The sequence below is a fragment of the Schistocerca nitens genome, chromosome 8 (genome assembly GCF_023898315.1).
Source record: "Schistocerca nitens isolate TAMUIC-IGC-003100 chromosome 8, iqSchNite1.1, whole genome shotgun sequence".
In the NCBI taxonomy this organism is placed as follows: Eukaryota; Metazoa; Arthropoda; class Insecta; order Orthoptera; family Acrididae; genus Schistocerca; species Schistocerca nitens.
In genome coordinates this window covers 382,543,201-382,567,430 of record NC_064621.1, presented here as the reverse complement: position 1 = coordinate 382,567,430, position 24,230 = coordinate 382,543,201, and the positions used below count along the sequence as shown (strand labels likewise).

Sequence of the window (24,230 nt, the reverse complement as noted above, 5' to 3'; positions counted from 1 at the left end):
AAATCGTTAGTTACTTAGTTTTATGTTCCATGTATCATTTGCACGATAAATCATAATTATATGGAACGAGTCATTATAATTATATTGACATCAATTTTTTTATAAGTATGTCTCATGCTACTCTGCTATGTATCAGGCGTGTTATATCAATGGGTCAGTAATCAAAACTTTTGGTTGAATCATTGTGAACCCCTGTTCATGCTACAGACTACCTTAATGTGGCGTAATGAATGTCATTTTTTCTTCTAGTATTGTAATCGTTTATATCATTGTTCCTGTTGAGGTGCAGTAGATTTACAGCAACCTTCATGAGTGAATAAATAACCTGTGAAAAAACTCACGCACACATGACAGCTGTTTCCGGCTGTTCTAGTCAGAATCCTTTTTGAAAGGAGAGGAAATGTGAACAATTTGAATAATTATAGGCGACAGGGATTTAGGGCAGCAGATGGTGCCCAAACAATCCGCGGTTACGTAGCCCTGTGTTTTGCGGGGTCGGGGCCGTTGATACTGTGTGGCTCGGATGTAGGAGCATTTGTGATTTCGAAGGCAAATAAAAACTCAGGAAAGAAAAGAATGGACACTGAGTAAAGTAAGGCAAATATAAAGTCAGATGACAGAAATAAAACCACTACAATAAAAGTAAATAGTTAAACAATAATTCATGTATACAAAAGAAAATATTGCTTGAATTGCTCCACTTAAGAATGAAATGTGATTCCTTTAAGCTTTAGATTACGATAGGATCGATTGGTACACGCGTAAACAACGCAAGCTGGTATTTTTGATGAAACAGCCACGTCCCCACACAATCAATGCACCCAACACTGTCGAAACTTCGCATGGGCACGTCTCAGTGACGTCACGGAGAAGGTTCACCGCGGTGAACCTGATGTTTTGGGCTAGTTAAGATACTGGACATCAGCTTCAAGCTCGTGACGTACGGACACCCTTCCTATTTTACCTCCATGTTTCAGCCGTTCACGATTCTAGGTAACAAAGTAATGAGCAACATTAACGACTCTGAAGGGTAACACTCCTTTCGCAACAATTCCCGCAAATGTGACGTCATTTTGACGGCACACACAATATCGACGACGGCATGATCGGCTATCTGCTTTCCTTAGCATTCGATACCCACCTCTCTCAAGATCTCATGCGCGCGTACCGGAGATTTATAAAAACACGTCATCCTTGGAACGATATCTTACAATTATTGCTACAATAAAATGTCACGTAATGATTTATCGACGATTAACGCTTTCATATAAGAGTTCTCTCTTAGGAGTGAGTTATTGTCATCAATAATTTACAAATTAATAATGAAACACACCTGTTTTATAATTTGCAGTATGCCGTTTCAATGTAACGGAGAATTGAAAATTTATCGGAAACACAACATCATTAAATGTCACTTTATAACGTATCAACGATACAAGCCTTCAAGATAAAATATGATAACCAAGACGGGGATAAACATGGCGTGGTTAAGTGCAAGGGGAACGAATACCGTTGTGGTTGCTGGAATCGAAAGTTGTTGGTTCGCATCCCATTGCATGCATTCATTTCTTTTTTTTTTTTTTTTTCATGTTAGCGTTCTCAACATGCTCTGCTACTTTCTTATGAATGTAATACAAGTATGTTCTGCAATGTTGGATGTTATTTACATTCAGTCTGATCTGAGAACGAAGGATGAAATAAATACTTAGCGATTTCCGAGCATTTGGTTAGGCGGGAACCTAAGAGGACAGCTTAAATTGCTGCGACTGAATCGAGCAACAACGAAATTCATATTCTTCCTTCCAGAAATATTTGGCTGCATATTTCCGACTATGATGATGATGTTTGATTTGTGGGGCGCTCAACTGCGCGGTTATCAGCGTCCGTACAAACTCCCAATCTCTACACAGTCCAATCTCGCCACGTTTCAAATCATGATGAAATGATGAGGACAACACAAACACCCATTCCCCGAGCAGAGAAAATCCCGAACCCGGGACCTCGTGATCCAGAGGCAGCAACGCTAGCCACTAGACTACGAGCTGCGGACATTTCGGAATATGTGCCGTCTTCCGAGTGTGCGGTTAGGCAAGAACCTAAGAGGACAGATTGAATTGCTGCGAATGAATGCAGGAGCAATAATATTCATATTCTTCCTTGTAACAAAGTCAACAGCTGATCATGCGGTCGTCAGTATTGTACGTGACGCCAAAGTGACATAAAGTTTGCGGTAATTGTTGTGAAAAGAGCATTACTCGACTCCGAAAGGTATCAGGGATAATAAAAAGCAGGAAGAGAATGTATATGACTCATTCACAAAGAAATTGCTCCAGAAAATGCGCAACCGTAGCCTCTAAGTACTGGAGAGAACGAAGTTCAGTGTGACAAGAAAAAATATATATTATATCACTCTACCCTTACGGTAAATAACTGCCAAGGCGAAATTCCTCACCATTTATGTCAAATAACTTTGGTCCAATATACACTGAAGCGCCAAAGAAACTGGAATAGGCATGGGTATTCAAATACAGCGCTATGTAAACAAGCAGAACACGGCCCTGAGATTGGCAGCGCCTATATGAGCCAAAAAGTGTTTGGCTCAGTTGTTAGATAGGTTACTGCTGCTACAATGGCAGGTTATCAAGATTTAAGTGAGTTTGAACGTGGTGTTATAGTCGGCGCACGAGCGACAGGGCACACCATCTCCGAGGTAGTGATGAAGTGGGGATTTTCCCGTGCGACCATTTCACGAGTGTACAGTTAATATCAGGAATCCGGTAAAATATCCAGTCTCCGACGTCGCTGCTGCCGGAAAAAGATTCTGCAAGAACTGGACCAACGACGACTGAAGAGAGTCAAATGGCTCTGAGCACTATGGGACTTAACATCGGTGGTCATCAGTCCCCTAGAACTTAGAACTACTTAAACCTAACTAACCTAAGGACATCACACACATCCATGCCCGAGGCAGGATTCGAACCTGCGACCGTAGCAGCCGCGCGGTTCCGGACTGAGCGCCTAGAACCGCTAGACCACCGCGGCCGGCTGAAGAGAGTCGTTCAACGTGAGAGGAATGCAACCCTTCCGCAAATTGCTGCAGATTTCAGTGCTGGGTCATCAACAAGTGTCAGAGTGCGGCCTGCCGTGGTGGCTGAGCGGTTCTAGGCGCTTCAGTCTGGAACCGCGCGACCGCTACGGTCGCAGGTTCGAATCCTGCCTCGGGCATGATGTGTGTGATGTCCTTAGGTTAGTTAGGTTTACGTAGTTCTAAGTTCTAGGGGACTGATGACCTCAGATGTTAAGTCCCATAGTGCTCAGAACCATTTGAACTTTTTTTTCAGCGTGCGAGCCATTCAACGAAACATCATCGATATAGACTTTTGGAGCCGGAGGCCCACTCGTGTACTCTTGATGACTGCATGACACAAAGCTTTACGCCCCGGCTGGACCCGTCAACACCGATATTGGACTGTTGATGACTGGAACCATCTTGCCTGGTCGGACGAGTCTTTTTAAATTGTATCGGGCGGATGGACGTGTACGGCTATTGAGACACCCTCATGAATTCATGGACCCTGCATGTCGGCAGGAGACTTCTAGCTGGTGGAGGCTCTGTAATGATGTACGTAAGCATCCTGTCTGATCACCTGCATCTATTCAAGTCCATTTTCATTCTGACAGACTTGGACAAATTCCAGCAGGACAATGCGACACTCCACACATCCAGAATTGCTACAGAATGGCTCCAGGAACACTCTTCTGAGTTTAAACACTTCCGCTGGCCACCAAACTCCCCAGACATGATCATTATTGAGCATATCTGAGATGACTTGCAACGTGCTATTCACAAGAGATCTCCACCCCTCGTACTCTTACGGATTTATGGAGAGCCCTGCAGGATTCATGGTGTCAATTCCCTCAAATACTACTTCAAACATTAGTCGAGTCCACGCTTCTGCGTGCTCGTGGGGGCCCTACTCGATATTAGGCAGGTGTACCAGTTTCTTTGGCTCTTCAGTGTATATACTTTCGTGTAGCTTGGTGTTATTTTCAACATAAACTTTATATGTTTATCGATATACTTTCTCCACAGCTTGACGACAATTTAACCGCCTTAGGTGTTCTTGCATTGTAAACTACACCCATCAAAAAACCTTTTGCATCACCTCGGTTCCGAGAGTTCCGGAACCTGTACAGAAAATTGAAATAGAGCTCAACATAAACATCATTTCTGCCCTTTTTACGCCGGCCGGAGTGGCCGTGCGGTTCTGGGCGCTACAGTCTGGAGCCGAGCGACCGTTACGGTCGCAGGTTCGAATCCTGCCTCGGGCATGGATGTGTGTGATGTCCTTAGGTTAGTTAGGTTAATTAGTTCTAAGTTCTAGGCGACTGATGACCTCAGAAGTTAAGTCGCATAGTGCTCAGAGCCATTTGAACCATTTTTTGCCATTTTTATTTCTCATGAAAACCACACATTAAATGTTGTACCATCATACAGCGAGAACTTCAGAGGTGGTGGTCCAGATTTCTGTACACACCGGTATCTCTAATACCCAGTAGCACGTCCTCTTGCATTGATGCATGCCTGTATTCGTCGTGGCATACTATCCACAAGTTCATCAAGGCACTGTTGATCCAGATTGTCCCACTCCTCAACGGCGATTCGGCGTAGATCCCTCAGAGTGGTTGGTGGGTCACGTCGTCCATAAACAGCCCTTTTCAATCTATCCCAGACATGATCGAAGTGTTCATGTCTGGAGAACATGTTGGCCACTCTATTCGAGCGATGTCGTTATTCTGAAGGAAGTTATTCACAAAATATGCACGATGGGGGCGCCAATTGTCGGCCGTGAAGACGAATGCTTCGCCAATATGCTGCCGATATGGTTGCACTATCGGTCGGAGGATGGCATTCACGTATCGTACAGCCGTTACGGCGCCTTCCATGACCAACAGCGGCGTCCGTCGGCCCCACGTAATGCCATCCCAAAACAGCAGGAAATTTCCACCTTGCTGCACTCGCTGGACGGTATGTCTAAGGCGTTCAGCCTGACCGGGTTGCCTCCAAACACGTATCCGACGATTGTCTGGTTGAAGGCATATGCGACACTCATTGGTGAAGAGAACGTGGTGCCAATCCTGAGCGGCCCATTCGGCATGTTGTTGGGTCCAACTGTACGGCGCTACATGGTATCGTGGTTGCAAAGATGGACCTCAGCCTTGGACGTAGGGAGTGAATTTTTAGTCGTAACACGACGTCCTGTGGCTGCACGAACGGCATTATTCAACATGATGGCGTTGCTGTCAGGGTTCCTCCGAGCCATAATCTGTAGGTAACGGTCCTCCACTGCAGTAGTAGCCCTTGGGCGACCTGAGCGAGGCATGTCATCACAGTTCCTGTCTCTCTGTATCTCCTCCACGTCCGAACAAAGTCGCTTTGTTTCTGTAACCTCCCCGCAATATTTTATAAGATGGTTTTCAAATGTAAATGGACCTAGAGCTAAGTGTAAGCTCCCCAGAAACATATTAATAGAAGTGGCAATAAATCTTAACTAGCAATCTGACCCAAATGTAACTTGCGCACAAAAAATGAAAGTCATTTCAATGATAATAAAATCTCAGTGACAATGAAAACACAAATAGACCGAAATGTCGATCTTTAGGCCCTGTTCATTAATTAAACTGAAATCCTTACCTTAGTAAAACTATCTGCTCTTATTCTGCGCCACAGCTTGGAGGAAATGCATCGCAATAATAATTTTTTTTTTAATTTAACTGAAAATTTTCTTTAAGGAAATGCAAGGGAATCAAATGATTTTTTTTTTGTAAAAAATTGCTTTGAAATCAAAATTATTATTGGGGCGATTCTTGAAAGTTAATTACAATAAATATACATTAGATTATCTGATGAGCGCAATGCTGCTTGAATACGTTATTTAATAAAAATATACCTCGTCCTGAATCATGACCAGAGTGCGATGTCGACGCCCGTCGACTCCTCACACACAACTAAACTCTCTCGCATCTTGACCGCGACTGCGTCATCTCCGACGCGCTACTTGCAACCACCAGCTCGCAACTGCACTGGGCTACCACTAACGACAGACTGCTGTTCGCTACTGCGAGTCGAGCGCAACTGCACTAACTACATGCTCTCTGGTCAGAGATTCTGTGGCTCGCCATCGCTGCCCATGAAACGTACGCGTTTCATAACCCTCCACTGGGGGGGCAAAAATTTGGCAGCGATGGTGAGTCATTTGGACTTGCCAATCGCGGCAAAATTTTTCCTTTAATTAATCAACTTTACAATTTACAGAATATTCAGATATAGTATATGAGTTAAATGTGGTGCACATGCACCGAGTACAAAACATTTCAGACAAGACAAAATATAAGTACAAAACATATTAGTAAATCAGAAAAATGTATATACAAATTATTTGATAGATAACAAAGTGCACACGCACTGTAAGATTCTGTAGCATTTTCAGAACAAATAAATAGAATGGCAAAATAGCATGTTGACAAGTGACATGAGTGCACATGCACTGCAGTTCAGAACATATCAGCATATGGCGAAATGTATATACAATGAGTAACAAATGACATAAGTGCATACGCACTGAAGTACGAAATCATAAAAGGTATACAGAATAAGCACAAATCATATTGAAAAAATGAGAAAAGTGCACAGGCACTGAAGTTCAGTAGAAAACATATTAACACATAAGTGCACATGCACTGAAAACTTTTGAACATTTTCATAACAAATAAACGCAAGGGTAAAAAAATCATCACATCACAAAAAGTATATACAATATAGATGACAAGAGTGCACATATACTGCACTTCAGAACAAATCGAAAAATGTCTTTAGTATTTTCACAACAAATAAACATAATGGCAAAAAAATCATGTCGACAAGTGACATAAGTGTACTTGCACTGGAGTTCAACAAATCGAAAAAAAAAACGTATAGTCCGTGAACATAAATGATGTTAGCTGAAAAATGATTTTCACTATTAGGATAGGAAAGGGAAGGATTGCATCATGGTTGTAGCACTTTAGATTGCACGTGGCTGCACTGAAAGTCCATATCTTTCCACAAAGTGCAACACCAAGTGACACAATTTGAAGTTCTTTTCCCAGAAGTATTTATCAGCGTAACCAAGACACTGAAATGTCGTAGTAATCTTCCATGTTATCATTTAGGCAGTACATCAGGTACACCAAACAGTGGTACCATAATAACGTCTCCATCGCTCACGGTGGTGGACAGCATGTCGTGTCAACACCACGCTCTTACAAGGCAACACCAACGTAGAATTAGTGCAAAAACCAAATATAGTGCTCCATGATCATGAGGATGGACAAGACAAATGGATATTACAGTAATTCCAGGTAGTTAGGTCAGAAGGTGAAGGACATTAAGTAACAGACAAGTCTTGATTAGTAGTTACATTAGTAGTTTGCGGCATTCATAGCCTAGTTATTGAACATTTCTGTACCATGTATTTAGTATTACAGAGTAATGTTCATAAAATTAAATTATTGCCATCATGGGTAGTCGTATTACAATAAACAGCGGCAGTCCTTGGCCAGTTACAAACCATATTTAGTATGACAGAATAATGTTCATCAGAAGTCTTCATTGAAAAGGAGTGTCAATTATTGGCCTAGCATTAACATAATACATTGTATTATATAAATTATTGGCACTCATTGGCCAGTTACCAAAATATGAAAACTCATAATTCATTTAATTACATTATTTATCGGCACTCAGTGGCCAGTTACTAAAACATGAAAAATCATTATTGCAAACAAGAGCTAATTAATGTCATAATTAATAACATAATTCGTTTAGTGACACTAATTATTGGCACTCATTGGCCATTTACAGAACATGAAAGGTCATAAATCATTTAGTTATATTAATTATTGGCACTCAGTGGCCAGTTACTAAAACATGAAGTCATTATTGAAAACAAGAGCTAATTCATTTAGTTACATTAATTATTGGCACTCAGTGGCCAGTTACTAAAACATGAAAAGTCATTATTGAAAACAAGAGCTAATTTAGTTAGTTACATTAATTATTGGCACTCAGTGGCCAGCAAGTATCGAATAGTATAAAACATTGTTCATCATTCAGTATTATTCAGATCATTAAGAAGTCATTATTAAAAATCAGTTAATTACAATCATAGCATTAATAATCATGGGCATTATAAGTAGTCTCATTACAATAAACAGTGGCAGTTATTAGCCGGTTACAAAGCATTATTATTATTATTTTTTTTGTATCATTAAGAAGTCATTAACGAAGTGACATACTATTCAGAGCTGATCAGTATTATTCAGAATTTTCTGAAACTGGTATCATTATTTGGGACTGGTAATACATTTTGTTTTTGTGCTAGCAATGCATTGCTTTGGGTAATTATAAGGGAAAGCAAGAAGAAAAAAAGAAAAAATTGCTTCTAGGTTGTTCCTGTAAATGAAAAATGTGTAACATCATTCGTCATGAGTCAGCTGTAGCAAGGTTGTGACACAAGGCAGTATATGTGATCATATTTGTAAATGATAGACACAAATGGGTAAAATAAAATGCAAGTACTAGTATAGGCTTAATAAGTAACAAGTTTAGTAAGTATCATGAAAGGCTTCTCCTGGAAAAAATACAAAATGGATTATTGAGCTGAAAGAAGAAACGCAGACTATGCTGAAAAGTAGTGAACTTCGAATTAACAGGTAGTGAAATGTGTATAAAAATGTGTTCCATAGCTGTCCTTTCCAAAACCTTCAGTCATCCTACTATGCAATATAACACCTGCTGTCAAAGCAAACTGCAACAAATACTTAAATAACTACATAGCATAAATACATAACTTCAACATTATCCTCATCTGTAAAGAAAAACTTCATTAGCCATATCATCATAATTCCATTATCTTCATCACCTGTAAAGAAAAACCTTCATTATTCATAGTAGCATATTCTTCATCATTATTCATCAGCATTCATTATTATCTGCAAAAACCACTTCATTATTCATTACACAACTATTCCTTATCTCTAGCATATTTCATCACTAAAAACTAAGATGTGTAGTTCTGTCTGACAGCTTGCATCAATCGCCTTGTATTCTGAAAGAAAAAATTAATTAAGACTGCTATTCTACGATGTGTATAGTATATTCTTGTTAATGCTTGTTAATCCTGATCCATTTACTCTCCCTCATAAAGTTATTGCATCTTCTTTCATTTATTCCGTAGGTGAAATTCTCTTTTCTGTTTGATTTATTTGCTTTACGCATCATTTCTTTCTGAAATTGATGAACAAAGATTAATGTCTTGCATTTAAATCATATACCGATTAAATAATGACTGGTTAATGGTGACACAATTAAGCATACAGCATAATATGACAGAAAAACGTAATATGTCAAAAGCATAGACAGTGTTCAAAGGCAAGAATGTACAGAGAATATCACAATGCAGCAGAAAAAAAGAAATGTAAAATAGTCACGATTTTGAGATATCATAGGGCAAAAAATGTCAAAGTCAGCTGGTGTGTTATACTTTAACTGTTTCACAGTGCATACAAACAGAACAGAAAAACAGTCATACATATATAAGTAAGACAAAATGTGACGTTCGTTGTGTTCAGCTTGTATGTAGTTTAGTTAATAGAGGCGAGAATTAAAGACTTTTAATGGAGAAAAAATGTAACGAAATTAACATGTCATTAGATAACATTGCATAATTATTCATAAAATACGTAAGTGTCTCTGAAAAAAATGTGCACAGTCAGATATGTAACGACAAGAAAAGCGACCTGCTAATCTTACCTTGCCGGGCACTTGCCAAGAAAAAATACGATAATCATCATCAGTAATTAGTCATATAATTATAATTGCATAAGTGGTCATAAAATGTGTAAGTTCATCTGAAAAAATGTGCACGGTCTGATGTGTAACGACAAGAAAAGCGACCTGCTAACCTTACCTTGCGGGCACTTGCTAAGAAAAAATATGATAATCATCAATAATTAGTCATGTGAATATAATTGCAGAAATGTTCATAAAAATTACCAAATAGCATTACAGCGTGATAAATCGTAAAGTATGTTCACTCAATAAAGGGTTTTATGTTGGATAAGTGGTGGTTTCCTTTCGATTTTCTGGTTCTTAAGAGTTTCGACGTGTACAACATTGGGGTGAGGAATACTGCGAATCCGATATGGACCTGCGTATAGAAGTTCAAATTTACTACACTTACCTTTTAATTTGCTGGATAAATAGTGTGTACGTACTAATATCTTCTGTCCAATGTGAAAGTCTCGGCGTCTACAAACCTGTTTTTGCTGTCTTCTCCGGCGCTCTGCGGCACGTTTGATGTTGTTCAGCGCAATGTCAATTATTTCGTGGTGTCTTAGTCGACGAGATGTCGGGAAGTTTACTAATTCTGTGATTTTGTTAGGTGGTTCAACGTTTTTCAGTATAACATACGGAGATAGCATAGTGGATTCATTTGGAATGGAATTAATTACCTCTTGGAATGAGAATATGTGTGTGTCCCAATTAATGTGTCTTTTGTGGCAGTATATTTTACACAGTTTACCAATTTCTTTCATTAGTCGTTCACAAGGGTTCGAAGAAGCATGGTACTTGGATATATAGATCGGAGAAATGTTTCTAGCCCGTAACATGCGTGTCCATATAGCAGAACGAAATTGTGATCCATTATCGGAAATTACTCTCATCACATGCCCTACATGAAATAGAAAATGTTTTACAAATGCTTTCGAAACAGTTTTGGCAGTAGCTTTGCGTAACGGAGTGAAAGTAACAAATTTTGAAGTGAGTTCAACAGCGACAAAGATGTAGCAAAAACCTCTGTTAGTTCTCGGAATTGGACCAAAAATGTCTACTGCGGCCATATGTCTTAATTTAACAGGTACAATGGGATATAATGGAGGAATATGTGAAGTTGCGTCTGACTTAGCTTTCTGGCAAATTTTACATGACGCTAAAACTCGTCGTATACGTTTTTCCATGTTGGCAAAATAACAGTTCTGTCTCAGTATAAGAAAACATTTGCTGGCTCCGTAATGTGCGTAACTTAAATGACTGTACCATATTAATTTATTAACCAGTTCGTCAGGAATGCATAGTAACCAATTGTTGCTGTCTGGATGAGAGCGGCGAAATAGAATGTCATTGCGTACAGAGTAGTGGTTCCTAATCGTAACATTATTCTTATCTTGCCAAAGGTGTTTAATTTCTTTCCACACATTGTCTTTACTTTGCTCTTGTGCTATGTCCTGTAATGACGATGAAATAAAATTTTCAAATGCAACTTGTTGGATGTACATTACGCTGAAATTTGCTTTGCAGAAGTTGGTTGCGACGTCTTGCTGATTGTTGCTGAGAGAACGAGATAGTGCGTCTGCTATAACATTTTGTGTGCCGGGAATGTGAACAATCGTAAAATTAAATTCCTGTAAATAAAGTTTCAATCTACTTAACCTGTCGTGTGTAAATTTAGCCGAAAGTAAAAATTGTATAGCTCTATGATCCGTGTAAACGGTCGTGTGTCTGCCATAAAGAAAGTGTCGAAATCTCGTAAAAGCCCATACAACACATAACGTTTCCAATTCTGTGACGGAATAATTTCGTTCAACAGGTGACAAAATGCGACTTGCAAATGCGATGTTTTTGATTACTGTAGAGCCATCTTCTTCAATTTCCTGAAAAATGTGTACGCCTAAAGCGGTGTTAGAACTGTCGGTGGCAAGGGAGAAATTTCGAGTAAGATCTGGGTGCGATAAAAGTGGAGCATTCAACAAAGCATGTTTCAGGTTCATAAATTCAGAATGTGCTTGCTTATCCCATGACCAAATAGTATTTTTACCTGTTAATTGGCATAATCTAGGTGTGTCTAAAGCAGAGTGATGAATAAATTTGCGAAAAAAGTTAATTAAGCCCAAAAAACTGCGTAATTGTTTCTTTGTAGTAGGAACAGTAATGTCACGTAGAGCTTGAAGTTTTTCTGGATCAGGCGCAATGCCTTCTGCTGAAATTACGTGTCCAAGAAATTTTATAGAAGTTTTACCAAAATGCGATTTACTGAGATTAACTGTAAGTCCTTGTGCACGAAAAGTTTGCAACAGTCGTTCAGGAATCATATTGTGTTCAGACCAGTTAGCTTCTGCAATAAGAATGTCATCTACGTACGTCGTAATTCTGTCTTTAAGTTCTGTCGGAAGTATTGTGTTCAAACCGTGAATAAAAGCTGCAGAGGAAATAGTTAAGCCGAACGGTAATTTACAAAATTGATAACAGTCACCAAAACAGAGAAAAGCTGTGTACTTTCTGCAATTCGGATGAAGTTGAATTTGCCAAAATTCCTCTAAAGTCTGTGGTCGATCTGTTTCATTAATAATAATGCCATTAATGTGGCGTGAATCAAGTACAAGGCGAAGTGAGCCATCTTTTTTCTTAACAATATGTAGCGGGTTTATGTACGGACTAACTGCCGGTTCAATAATACCTTGGTCAAGCATATCCTGCAACTCTTTTTTAACTTGTTCTCTATGAATATACGGAATAGGATAATGCTTAGATTTAAATGTGTCGTGCTGTTTGACTTGAAATTCATACATAAAGCCGGACATAGTACCAGGAATGTTGTCAAAAACTGGAGCTTGCTGTAAAAGAATTTTGTGCAATTGCGTTCGTTCGTCATCTGTATTTGCACTGCTTTGTTTAACTTTATCGGAAATCATCTGCATTACGTCGTAGTCAGCTTCGTCAGGAGTATTATAGTTATGTACGTACGTATCCGTGAACAATGCGGAATTACAGTCTATGTTACGTGTTGCGGAAATGACCTCTGTGCGATTAATTGTTTGTTCTTCTGCAGATAAGGAATGCTGAAATTCTAAAGCCAATTGTACATTTTCGTCCTTCAACATTAAATAAGAATTTTGAAAATCAACCACTGCGTCGTGTTGTACGAGAAAATTAGTACCTAAAATTACGTCTGTTGTCAATAAAGGAACAATCCAAAAATTTGAGTGAAAAGTATGACCTGCAATACAAAATGATAAATGAGTCTGTAATTTAACGTCTACTCCTTTACTTGATACTGCTCCTTTCACTTTCGTTTTGCCTAATGGTAATGTGGGATAGGTATTCTCTTTGTTACACTCGTTAAAAGTTTCTTCATTTATTACTGACATAGGTGATCCGGAATCAATTACTGCTGAAAATTTCGATGAACCAATTTTAATTTCGATGACAGGATGTGAAATAGTTTTCTGAATAACTGGTCTTTCCTGCAAGAGTGTGTCTCGGATGTCGTCGGAAGTAATAACATTTTCGTGAATAACATTTTGAGTGTCAAAACTAGTGCTTGTATTATTGGAAGATGCGACCTGTACAGTATCTAGTCAGATTCTATCTGACGTGTTATTATTATCAGGAGGATGTTGTGGCATTTCTACTATTTGGACCGTTCTATTACTTCTTCCAGACGTATTACGCTCTGGATGATACCTACTGTCGGGTTCATTCATGAGAATAGGTTCTTGTGGATAATTCTGCTGTTGGTATGACCGACTGTTGTTAGATGTACGCTGAAAATTGTCCTCATTATTTTTACGTCTGTCGTTATAGTCATTCCTATACGGTGCATTGCGATAGGAATTGAAATACTGTGTTTTCTGTACGTAGTTGTTCCTTTGCTGCCGTGCGTTACTGTTTGTTGGATCTGGGACTATGCGTGCACGCGGCGAAACATTAAAGTCTGGTTGACCTTGTGCATTACATTGTTGGTTAGGTATGCTAACCGGATGACTTTCATGCTGTTGCGGTGGAAAACGTCTATTGTTACTAAAAGGTGGTTCCTGTTGCTGAAAATTTTGACGATATTGATAGTCAAAATTTTGTCTGTGATTTAAGTTCTGGTAGTTGTCGTTCCTAAAGCGTCTGTTACTTTGCCTATTGAAATTACGTCCCTGATCATAATTACTGTAAGTTTGTTGACCTTGGTTATTATACGAAAAGTTTTTGTTTACAAAGGAATAATCAGATTGTTGTACTTCCAAGAGCTGTAACAGATCTCTGAATGCTGAAATATTTTCTTTTTGCTGACCGGTTAAAAGTGACACTCTTAATGATCGTGGTAACTTAGAGATACATAATTGAATAAGTGCAGATTCACTGTACGGTTCACTTAGGTACTGGTTTTGTTGGACCATGTGCTCAAAAAACTGCGTTACAGTCGGAAAATTTGAATTCTCATAATTTGGCAAACTAATTAATTGATCTTTAATTCCGCGCTGTGTCGTCTTCGACCAGTACGCTGACAGAAACGCATTCTGAAACTCTTCTACTGAATAACATTGTCTCGCTATCGGCCTCATACGAGTTGCCGGTTCGCCTTCCAAAAAACTGCAAATAAATTCAAGTTTGTGTGTTACGGGCCAAGCCGGTGGAAAAGCAAAGCTAAATTGTTGTATCCAATCCAGTGGGTGAATCTGTGTTCTGTCGTTTTTAAACACTTTAAACTTTCTTTCTGACAGAAAATGTTTGTAATCAAAATTATCGTCTGTGTGATGGAACAGGATCAGGATTGCAAGAAAATCTGTTGAACTGTGGTTGTTCGGAATCTAAGTCCCGTACTCTCTGTAGATTACCCAAATTATATGCGCTGCGTGAGTCTGGCAAATGTTGGAAAAGTGGCGTCTGCTGTAATGTGTTATTAACTGAAATATTTTTTATCTCTTTTACTTCTTGCTGTAAACTTGACAATTTTCTACGCAACGTGTTATTAGATGAATCAATCTCATTAATTGTCTGCTGTAAATTTTGAAATTCAGGTGTTTGCTTAAATGAAACCGGTGAAGTATCGTCTGATTTATTGTCATTAGTACTTTCGATGACGTCAATACGACTGGCCAGTTCATCACATTTTTCAGTCAGTATTTTTACCTGATCATCAGTTTTAGTGTCAGTAGCATTAATCTGTTTTTGCAATTTACGTGTAGTTTCGTTCAGTTTTTTAACGTCAGCTTGAATTACATCGGAATCCTGTGTTAGTTCTAATTGTTCGAGTCTGTCGGTCACTGTTTGAAAATCGGTTGTGTATGTGTCTGTTTTCGATTTAAGGTCAGAAATCTCATCACGTAATTCGGTGTTCAATTGTTCAATGGTATTAATTTTGTCCGATACTGTAGCAATATTGTTGTCCACGTATGTTTTTGCTTTCGCAAACAACTTACGTTTGTCTTCTTGTCTCTGTGCAGTGATTGTTTCCATGACTTGACGTTTGACTTTATTTTGATCCTCAATAAATTTGCGGAAACGCGTATCACTGTTTTGTATGTGAAAACTAAGACGTTCGTTAATCTGTGTGTTCTGTTGGTCGAATTTCGCATCAATCTTTTCATCCATTGTGCGCGAAAGTTCTGCTGTCATCGCTTTAAACTCGTCGCGTAATTGTGTAGCTTTTTCAGAGCATTGTTTAGCGACTGTACTGATTTCCGCTCTAAGTGTTTCTGTTGTGGCTGTTTGCATTTCCCTTAATTCTTGAGCAACAGACCTAATTTCTTCGCTACTTTTTCTTGAACAAGCTTCAATTTCCTCGCGTAACTGTTCCTTAGTGTCATGGCACTGCGCAGCAACGGCTCTAATTTGTTCACTAAGCTGCCTGGAATTGTTGTCTAATTTCTCATTTAACTGTTTGTTCTGCTCACTAAGTTGTTTGAGATCTTCATTATTATTATATAATTTTTTACTCTGTTTGTCTTGTTTTTCATTAAGATTGTCTAATTTTTCATTCTGTTGTCTGGCCTGTTCACTAAGTTGTTGTTTGAAATCTTCACTCTGTTGTTTGTTAGATTCAAGAATTTGTAGCAATAATGCCCTAATTGGATCCGACACAAAATTAGCATTTCTATTCTCTGTGCTGTTTAATGGTGAATCTGGAATTGTCTCGCTTTCAGTAACCATTTGGTTATTCTGAGATTTACAAAAAGGTTTGTCAGTCGGATGTACACTGTCAGACACTATTTCGGAATTAAATAAATCCGTCGTACTTTGTGTATCCTGTTCATTTTCATTAGACAAATTTGTCTGTACGTTACTTGAACTTTCCAAACCGGGTGTATTGTGCTGGGCAGCGCTCATTACAATAGTGCGCCCCGCGTCATCAATTGTCGTCAAATCAACAGAGGACATAACCGAGTTCGTTCGTTCATCATTAAGGTCTACATCATTATTAATGGTCGGAACGCACTGATTGTCAGTGAACGCAGGATTGTCATCATTATACTGCGTGTCACAAGTACTATCGGTAAAGTTGTTTAAGTCGGTTATTTCGTTCAAAATACCTCGCGATACACTATTCACAGTCTTTCGCGGCATTTTTACAATAGTCACAATTATTCACTAAAGAAATAAGCACAATGCAAAAGCAACACACAAATACAACAGAGCAACGAATTGCCGATGATCTGAGGAAAGAAGGTCACAAAATTAGTAAAAGCGTTGCGCCAAGTTCTAATTATATTTAAGCAAATAAGAGCAGATATCTGGCTACGTTTCAGAAGATTCTCAACGAAATACGATCCTGGCAGGGTCGCCAAGTGTAACCTCCCCGCAATATTTTATAAGATGGTTTTCAAATGTAAATGGACCTAGAGCTAAGTGTAAGCTCCCCAGAAACATATTAATAGAAGTGGCAATAAATCTGAACTAGCAATCTGACCCAAATGTAACTTGCGCACAAAAAATGAAAGTCATTTCAATGATAATAAAATCTCAGTGACAATGAAAACACAAATAGACCGAAATGTCGATCTTTAGGCCCTGTTCATTAATTAAACTGATTTCTTACCTTAGTAAAACTGTATCTGCTCTTATTCTGCGCCACAGCTTGGAGGAAATGCATCGCAATAATAATTTTTTTTTAATTTAACTGAAAATTTTCTTTAAGGAAATGCAAGGGAATCAAATGATTTTTTTTTTAAAATTGCTTTGAAATCAAAATTATTATTGGGGCGATTCTTGAAAGTTAATTACAATAAATATACATTAGTTTATCTGATGAGCGCAATGCTGCTTGAATACGTTATTTAATAAAAATATACCTCGTCCTGAATCATGACCAGAGTGCGATGTCGACGCCCGTCGACTCCTCACACACAACTAAACTCTCTCGCATCTTGACCGCGACTGCGTCATCTCCGACGCGCTACTCGCAACCACCAGCTCGCAACTGCACTGGGCTACCACTACCGACAGACCTGTTCGCTACTGCGAGTCGAGCGCAACTGCACTAACTACATGCTCTCTGGTCAGAGATTCTGTGGCTCGCCATCGCTGCCCATGAAACGTACGCGTTTCATTTCACTCCGAGACGCTTGGACACATCCCTTGTTGAGAGCCCTTCGTGGCACAATGTAACAATGTGGACGCGACCGAACCACGGTATTGGTCATCTAAGCATTTTTGAACTACAGACAACACGAGCCGTGTACCTCCTTCCTGGTGGAATGACAGGAACTGATCGGCTGTCGGACCCACTCCGTCTAATAGGCGCTGCTTATGCATGGTTGTTCACACCTTCGGGCGGGCTTAGTGACATCTCTGAACAGTCAAAGGGAATGCGTCTGTGAAACAATATCCACAGTTAACGTCTATCTTCAGGAGTTCTGGGAACTGGGGTGGCACAAAGCTTTTTTTGATGTGTGTATTTAAATTTTCTCTAAAAAAAGATTCCACACTTCCGAGAGAGCCAGACACGATAAAAAAGTCTTTCAACTATTTCGCTGAAAACTCTTTCGAATGACTTGTGCGGTTAACTCTGGACATGGTAGCATACAGGTACAAAATTTTCATACAAAACATTCATATTAGCATTTATCGATTCATGCAGACTAATAAAACATTTGCAGAAATTTACAAAATAATACCACTACGACATGCGGCAAAACAGGAACACGCATTAAAATACACAATCTCACCTGGAGGCTAGATGAGATAAAAACTATTTAAAATAATTATTTTCTTAAGGAACTAAGTTTACGCAAGATGTAAACTAATGTACCCATAAAAGTCAACACAGAAGTTCTTTTTAACTAAAAAGATCCACTGATGACAAAAATTTCTCCAGAATTTTGGAGGAAATGTTTGATACTGTAACTTTTGGGAACAGGAGTGCGTTGTACTACAACGCAAGAACTGCGAAAACAGGAGAAGAAGAAACTGATACAATACGAAATGAACCGGTTTAAATATATTGTTGGGAACCTTCGTCATAATAGACGTACACAGAAAAGTTACACACGCAATTAGAGAAATTGCACGATGACGCAAAAGCACAGTGTTACGCTGTAAACAACGTAGCATTCGAGCACTCAGTTTCAGTTTACACATATAGCTGTTATATAAATAAGAAAACTTCAAGTGGAATGACATAACTAGTCGTTTGATGCTCGAAGTTTTTAAGACACGTTATTTCAAAATGATTTACAGTGCAAACGTATCACCAGACATCATAGTTATCAAGTCAGCAGTTCAGTTGTCAGAAATGGATTCATAATAACCTGTCGGTAGATTTTTGATGTTACGGCAAAGAAATTACTAACTGTTCCCCCGTTTTGCCAAACGCAGTATTCTGTATTTCTTAACGCATCTTGCAGTTAATAAGATTTCCTCAAATGTCATCATGTCGTGTTTTGCAGGCCCCTTTGATGTTCCTGGGAAAAACTGACGTGGAACCGGACAAGAAAGCTGCAATATACGAGGCACTGGGTATCCTGGAGAAGTACCTGGAGCCCACTGGATGGGTGGCTGGAGACCACGTCACGGTGGCCGACATCGCCTGCGCTGTGACTACGGCCACTCTGCAGGTGAGCTGATTCTGGTTTCCTACGGGCGTTGATCTGTGGTGATAAAACCATGGCGGTGCGCCTGGAAAGTCGACACATTAGCGGAGAAAGATAACTAATGATTTGGAGGGACCGTTCTTTTGAAAGAACACAATTTTGTTTGTTGGAACCCAAATATGTTTCACCACTGTAGTAGCATTATCAGTGAGCTTGCATTTATTTCTTTTGCAAGTACGAGGGTCGCCCAGAAAGTAATGCACCGCATGTTCTTCCTTCAACAATCTTTATTGAACATAATGGGAATTATACACACGAAAAAATTATGCTTTGTCTACACACACTATTTTTCCACGTAATCTTCATCCCGTTCTATGGCCTTCCTCCAGCGCGAAACAACGGCGTGTATGCCCTGACGGTGCCAACCCTTGTCCTAGTGGCGGAGCCAGTGCTTCACTGAGTGAATCACCTCCTCATCGTCCTCAAGATGTCTTCAAGGAATGGCGTCCCTTAATGGCGAATGACAATATCATCTCGCTGCAACATATCAGGTGCGAGAGCCCCGGATGGTCTCCCCGACTGCTGCAAACCGTGGAGGTCCGCCGAACCGCCTTCTGATGATCTCACCCGCCGTGACCAGCGACTAACTGTACTTCTGTCAACAGCAGACGCTCCATAGACTTTGCACCAGCGTTTGTGAATATTCCCCACAGTTTCTTTCTCTGCAGTGAGAGATTGCTTGTAACGTACATCACCTACAGACACCATTTTGAAACTGTCCTGCAGCTACGCTATCTGTCGGAAGTGACGGAAACTTGGCGCGCTCACTCAGGAGACTTCAAATGATACCTACGTGATGTTTCGCATTCGTAGCATTGTTTTCAGCTCAGAAAAAAAAATGCAATGCCTTACTTTCAGGGCAACCATCGTATAATGATACAAAATAAGAGGTGTGTGAGAGAAGTAATGAGATTCAGAACCACTGCGAGCGATCTGGCAACGCTGTGTTGATCTACTTGCTTACATCTGTGTGTTCATCCCTTCTAAATGTTCAGTCCGAGTTTCAGCTCTGTATAGCCATCACGTGATTTTTGAGAGCGCCATCAGGGAAGCTGTGTTTTTGTTGCGTGTTACGAAAAAGGGACTGCGGAATTTAGAGCAACGTTATGCTATCAAGTTTTGTGTTAAACTTGGGGAATCCGCGAGTGCGACGTTTGAAATCAATTTGGAAGGCCGAGAACACGATGAAGATGAACCTCTCTCAGGGAGACCTTCAACTTCAAAAAGCGACGAAAACGTCGAATGTATGCGAGCTCTTGTGAGATCAGACCGACGTTTAAGAAAAAGGATGATGGGTGACCAGTTAAACACTTTCGCCGTACATCAAATTTTGATGGAAGTTTCGCACATACGAAAGGTTTATGCCAAAAAGCTGCAGTAAAACCTCACTGAGCAGATGGACAGTTGAAGAAATGTGTACGTTGATCTTCTTGAGAGGAGTACCAATGGCCATGAATGCTTCAGTCGTGTGATCAAAAGTGATGAAACCTGGATTTTTGAATACGATCCTGAGACAAAGTGGTGAATTGAGGATTAGCTCGAATGAGCAAATCAAAGATGAAAGCAAATGTTCATTTGCTGTTTTGACTGTAGGGGTATCGTGCATACATAATTCGTTCCTCCAGGACAACCTGTCAACCAAATGTTTTACAAAACTGTCCTTCATAGGCTCAAGAAAAGGATGAAATGAGTACATTGCAGGCAAGTGGGTGCTGTATCATGAGAACGCCCATTGTCACAGGGTCCTTCCATCAAGGAATTTTTGGCGTCAAAAGACACTGCTGTTGTACCACTGCCCCCCTATTCACGTGATCTGAGTCATTGTGACGTTCTTCTTTTCCAGAAATTGAAAAAGTCGTAAAAGGATATCATTGTGGGACTCTGGAGAACATTCAAAAGACTATGACCTGCATGTCAAAGGCTCTACCAGCTGAAGCCTTTCAGTGCTGCTACCAAGACGGGGAAAGACGACTCCACCGGCGTATAGCTGCCGAACTGAGCTTCTTTGAGAGAACAACATTGTTGTTTGAAAAAATAAAAACTTTGGTAGAAAAGAGATCAGTCTAATAATTTTTCTCATACACCTCGTATGTGACTCTAGAATTCGTGGACACTAAATTTATCGCTATTGTTAGCTTCAGCAGTAACTTGTTTCTGTGCAACTCCCCAATTACTACGAGGTCGTGTTAAACAGTAATGCTTCTGAATTTTTTATGTGAAATCTCTGAATGCTTTTTAAATAAAACAAACTTTATTGCCGTTCTATATCCTCGTTCTTCATGTCTACGTATTTATTTCTCAACATAGTCATCCTGGAGGCGAAAACATTTCATGTGCGTCGGTGATCCTTTATGGAGGAGCTCTCTTGTTTGCGGGGTCAAAATGGTGAATGCAGCTTTCATCATCTGTCACATTCTTGTCAGAGAACCCATCAGCCTCACGCTAAAAATTCAAAAGAGATTCATGAAATGTATTTGCAGTTGCAAATACGAAGAACCATCTGCTATATAAGGGAATGACAACAACGAAAATTTGTGCCCTGCCGGGTTTCGGACCCGCATTTCCCGCTTTACGCTTTGGCTATCCACACACGACTCACGGCCCGACTCAAAAGTGCCATATATCGTCGTTCCTGCAACATCACCTGCACTCCTACACTCGTTATGTAACTCCCGTACAGGGTAGGACGTTTTAATTCAGAGTCGCTGCCTGGAATCGGCGGATAAATACGATATTGCAGTGCCTATGTTGTTAAGGAAAACAATACAATGTCCGGATATCCATGCGTGCATGTTTTGTGTACCGCAGTTCTGTACATGGTCTCGTGATATGCCACACTTCCCTGAGAACTCTGTTATTCCATGATTTTCTCTGATTAGTTCATCAACCTGATTCCGAAGAGCCTCGCTAACTGCCGTACGCGGTCGTCTATTATTACTCCGAGCTCTGTCACAGACATTGCGGTTAGCTCCACCGATTCCTTCATTACAAGCATGTAAGAACCGAACTTCACACATCACTAATGTCGATACAATCACCGCCTTACACTGATTCCATCCTTCTCAGTCAGAGACCCGTTTTCTGCGGATAGCAACTAGGTTACAGCACGCTGTTTCTTACACACCGTCATTGTTCGTCACGCACCGCCATGTTACATGCTACAGTTCGTATCCCCCTTGCGGCAGAAAGTTGCAATTTGAGGCAGCGAAGCGGTAAACTTGACCAAGCATGATACGTAATATCTCAACCGAATTGAGAGACGAATAAGAAATAAGGAGGCATTGCTTTTCAGCACACCCTTGTACACTTTCAATTAGCGACACGAAATCGAGTGGAGTGAAGTGAATCTGAAAGCCAAAAAAATGGTTCAAATGGCTCTGAGCACTATGGGACTTAACTGCTGAGGTCATCAGTCCCTGTAGAACTTAGAACTACTTAAACCTAACCAACCTAAGGACATCACACACATCCATGCCCGAGGCAGGATTAGAACCTGCGACCGAAGCGGTCGCGCGGTTCCAGACTGTAGCGCCTAGAACCGCTCGGCCACCCCGTCTGGCTCTGAAAGTCAGTCACATTACGTAATTCACAATCAATATTGCTGTGAAAGATTTTGAGCACAATGTTACAGAACACTGCTGCAGTTCCACAGAAAGGGCTACAACCAATAAATAAAGTTCAGTGTTAGTTTCTCCTTTTTCAGAGGATGTGTTGATTCTGTAATTGTTTGTTCACTTAATGAAAATTGCCCCAGTTGCTGCTGAGAACACTGCGTCTGTAACCTCCCCCTTCCTAATCGGCTTCTCGGATTGCAATATAAATGACCCTGATCGCATATACCTAATGACATTTCACAATGAGTGAGGCTATCGTTACCGAAGGAAAGTAACGCCGATTAGTAGGAGGAAGGCGTACAACAGATCCTATTGAAGGAAGAATGTATTCTAAACCTAATTTAACTACTGATAATTTTGCAATTGCTCACCAACCACACAGAGGGGAAAAATGGGTACAACATAATATTTAATATAAAAAATTCTGATTAGCAGAAGAAAGGATAATGAAATGATCGCCAGCCCACTAGGGCAATGACTATCCAAAATCCTAGGAAAGGTAGTGGCAAACAAAATTAAGCAAATAATCACTCACGTGGCAGCCATAGGTATTCATGATTTTCCACAACACTACAGTTCACGACAAAAAAATCTGAAATACAAAATTTCGAAATTAAATTTAAATTAAGTTGCTAGTTAAACAAATGACTGGCTGTAAATGAAACTTGGTTATTTAAGAAATGACTTTCAGCAACCTCAGTGTAACATAAAGCAAAATTTGAAAAAAGGAAAGCAATTTACTTTTAATTACTGAAAGATTTCTGATTCTATTTCACTGCTATTGTCTCATGTACTCACAATTCACTGATTTCATCTCCATTGATTTCATTTAGTAAATCTAATTCAGTTGAGAAGAAAATGAAATTTTAGTTTCTTCTCTAAATGAATTATTAGTCAGTGCATCGGAATTAATAAACCATTGCAACAGCTTGGAAATGTATTGTAAAGATTTTCTGCAACAAAAAACCACTGTAACATTTTTGTTTCAATTTTACAAATATTATAACAATATGTTGGTTGTTAAGGCATAGTGACATAGCTACTTTCTGTTTTGCAGGCAATGGGAGTAGTACTTGATGCATACCCAAAGATAAAGGAGTGGTTGCAACGATGTAACAGTAACATACCCCACTTTGAAGAGGAGAATAAGGAAGGATTGAAGGAAATCGCTGAAGCCATTAAAAGCAAAGTGACTCATAACATATATGCCCCATAACCATGAGGCTTCAAATATCAGAATTTGAAAATCAGTTACTTAACTGTATAACTGGTGTATTTCTTTGATTATAAATTGCTTACTGCTTTTTCTAGTGTATATTTTCTTGCTTCCACGTTTTGTTTTCATTGTTTCATCTTCTCATGCTTATTAAAAGAAAACAGATCACTGGGACCTAAATGATTAGCATCAACATATTTTAATGAAACTCTGTGACACTAAAATCTATGTATGACGAATAAAAAGTAGATTTATCACTCTAACCATACTATACAAAAATAAAGCAAGGCTGAGATGACACATGAAACTGATAATGCTAAATTTATTATTGTTAGTAGTAATCATAGGATGTATAAGCTCATTTAATGAGGTATTTTCTGATAGTAATTCCTTCTCAGTTGCTGAATAATTTCTCTAAGTTACACCTTTCTTTAATTATG

General features: G+C 39.5%; 1 protein-coding gene across 2 annotated transcripts in view; it reads left to right on the top strand.

Annotated features, from left to right (window-relative positions):
- The window catches only part of LOC126199325 (glutathione S-transferase D7-like), a 110,347-nt gene extending 86,467 nt beyond the window's left edge, over positions 1-23,880 (top strand). For both annotated transcript variants that reach the window (XM_049936166.1, XM_049936167.1), the window contains exons 5-6: positions 18,757-18,924; positions 23,632-23,880. In XM_049936166.1, coding sequence (XP_049792123.1) covers positions 18,757-18,924; positions 23,632-23,790 — 327 coding nt within the window. In that variant the 3' untranslated portion in view covers positions 23,791-23,880. The remainder of the gene's footprint in view (positions 1-18,756; positions 18,925-23,631) is intronic.
- The last annotated feature ends 350 nt before the right edge of the window (positions 23,881-24,230 follow it).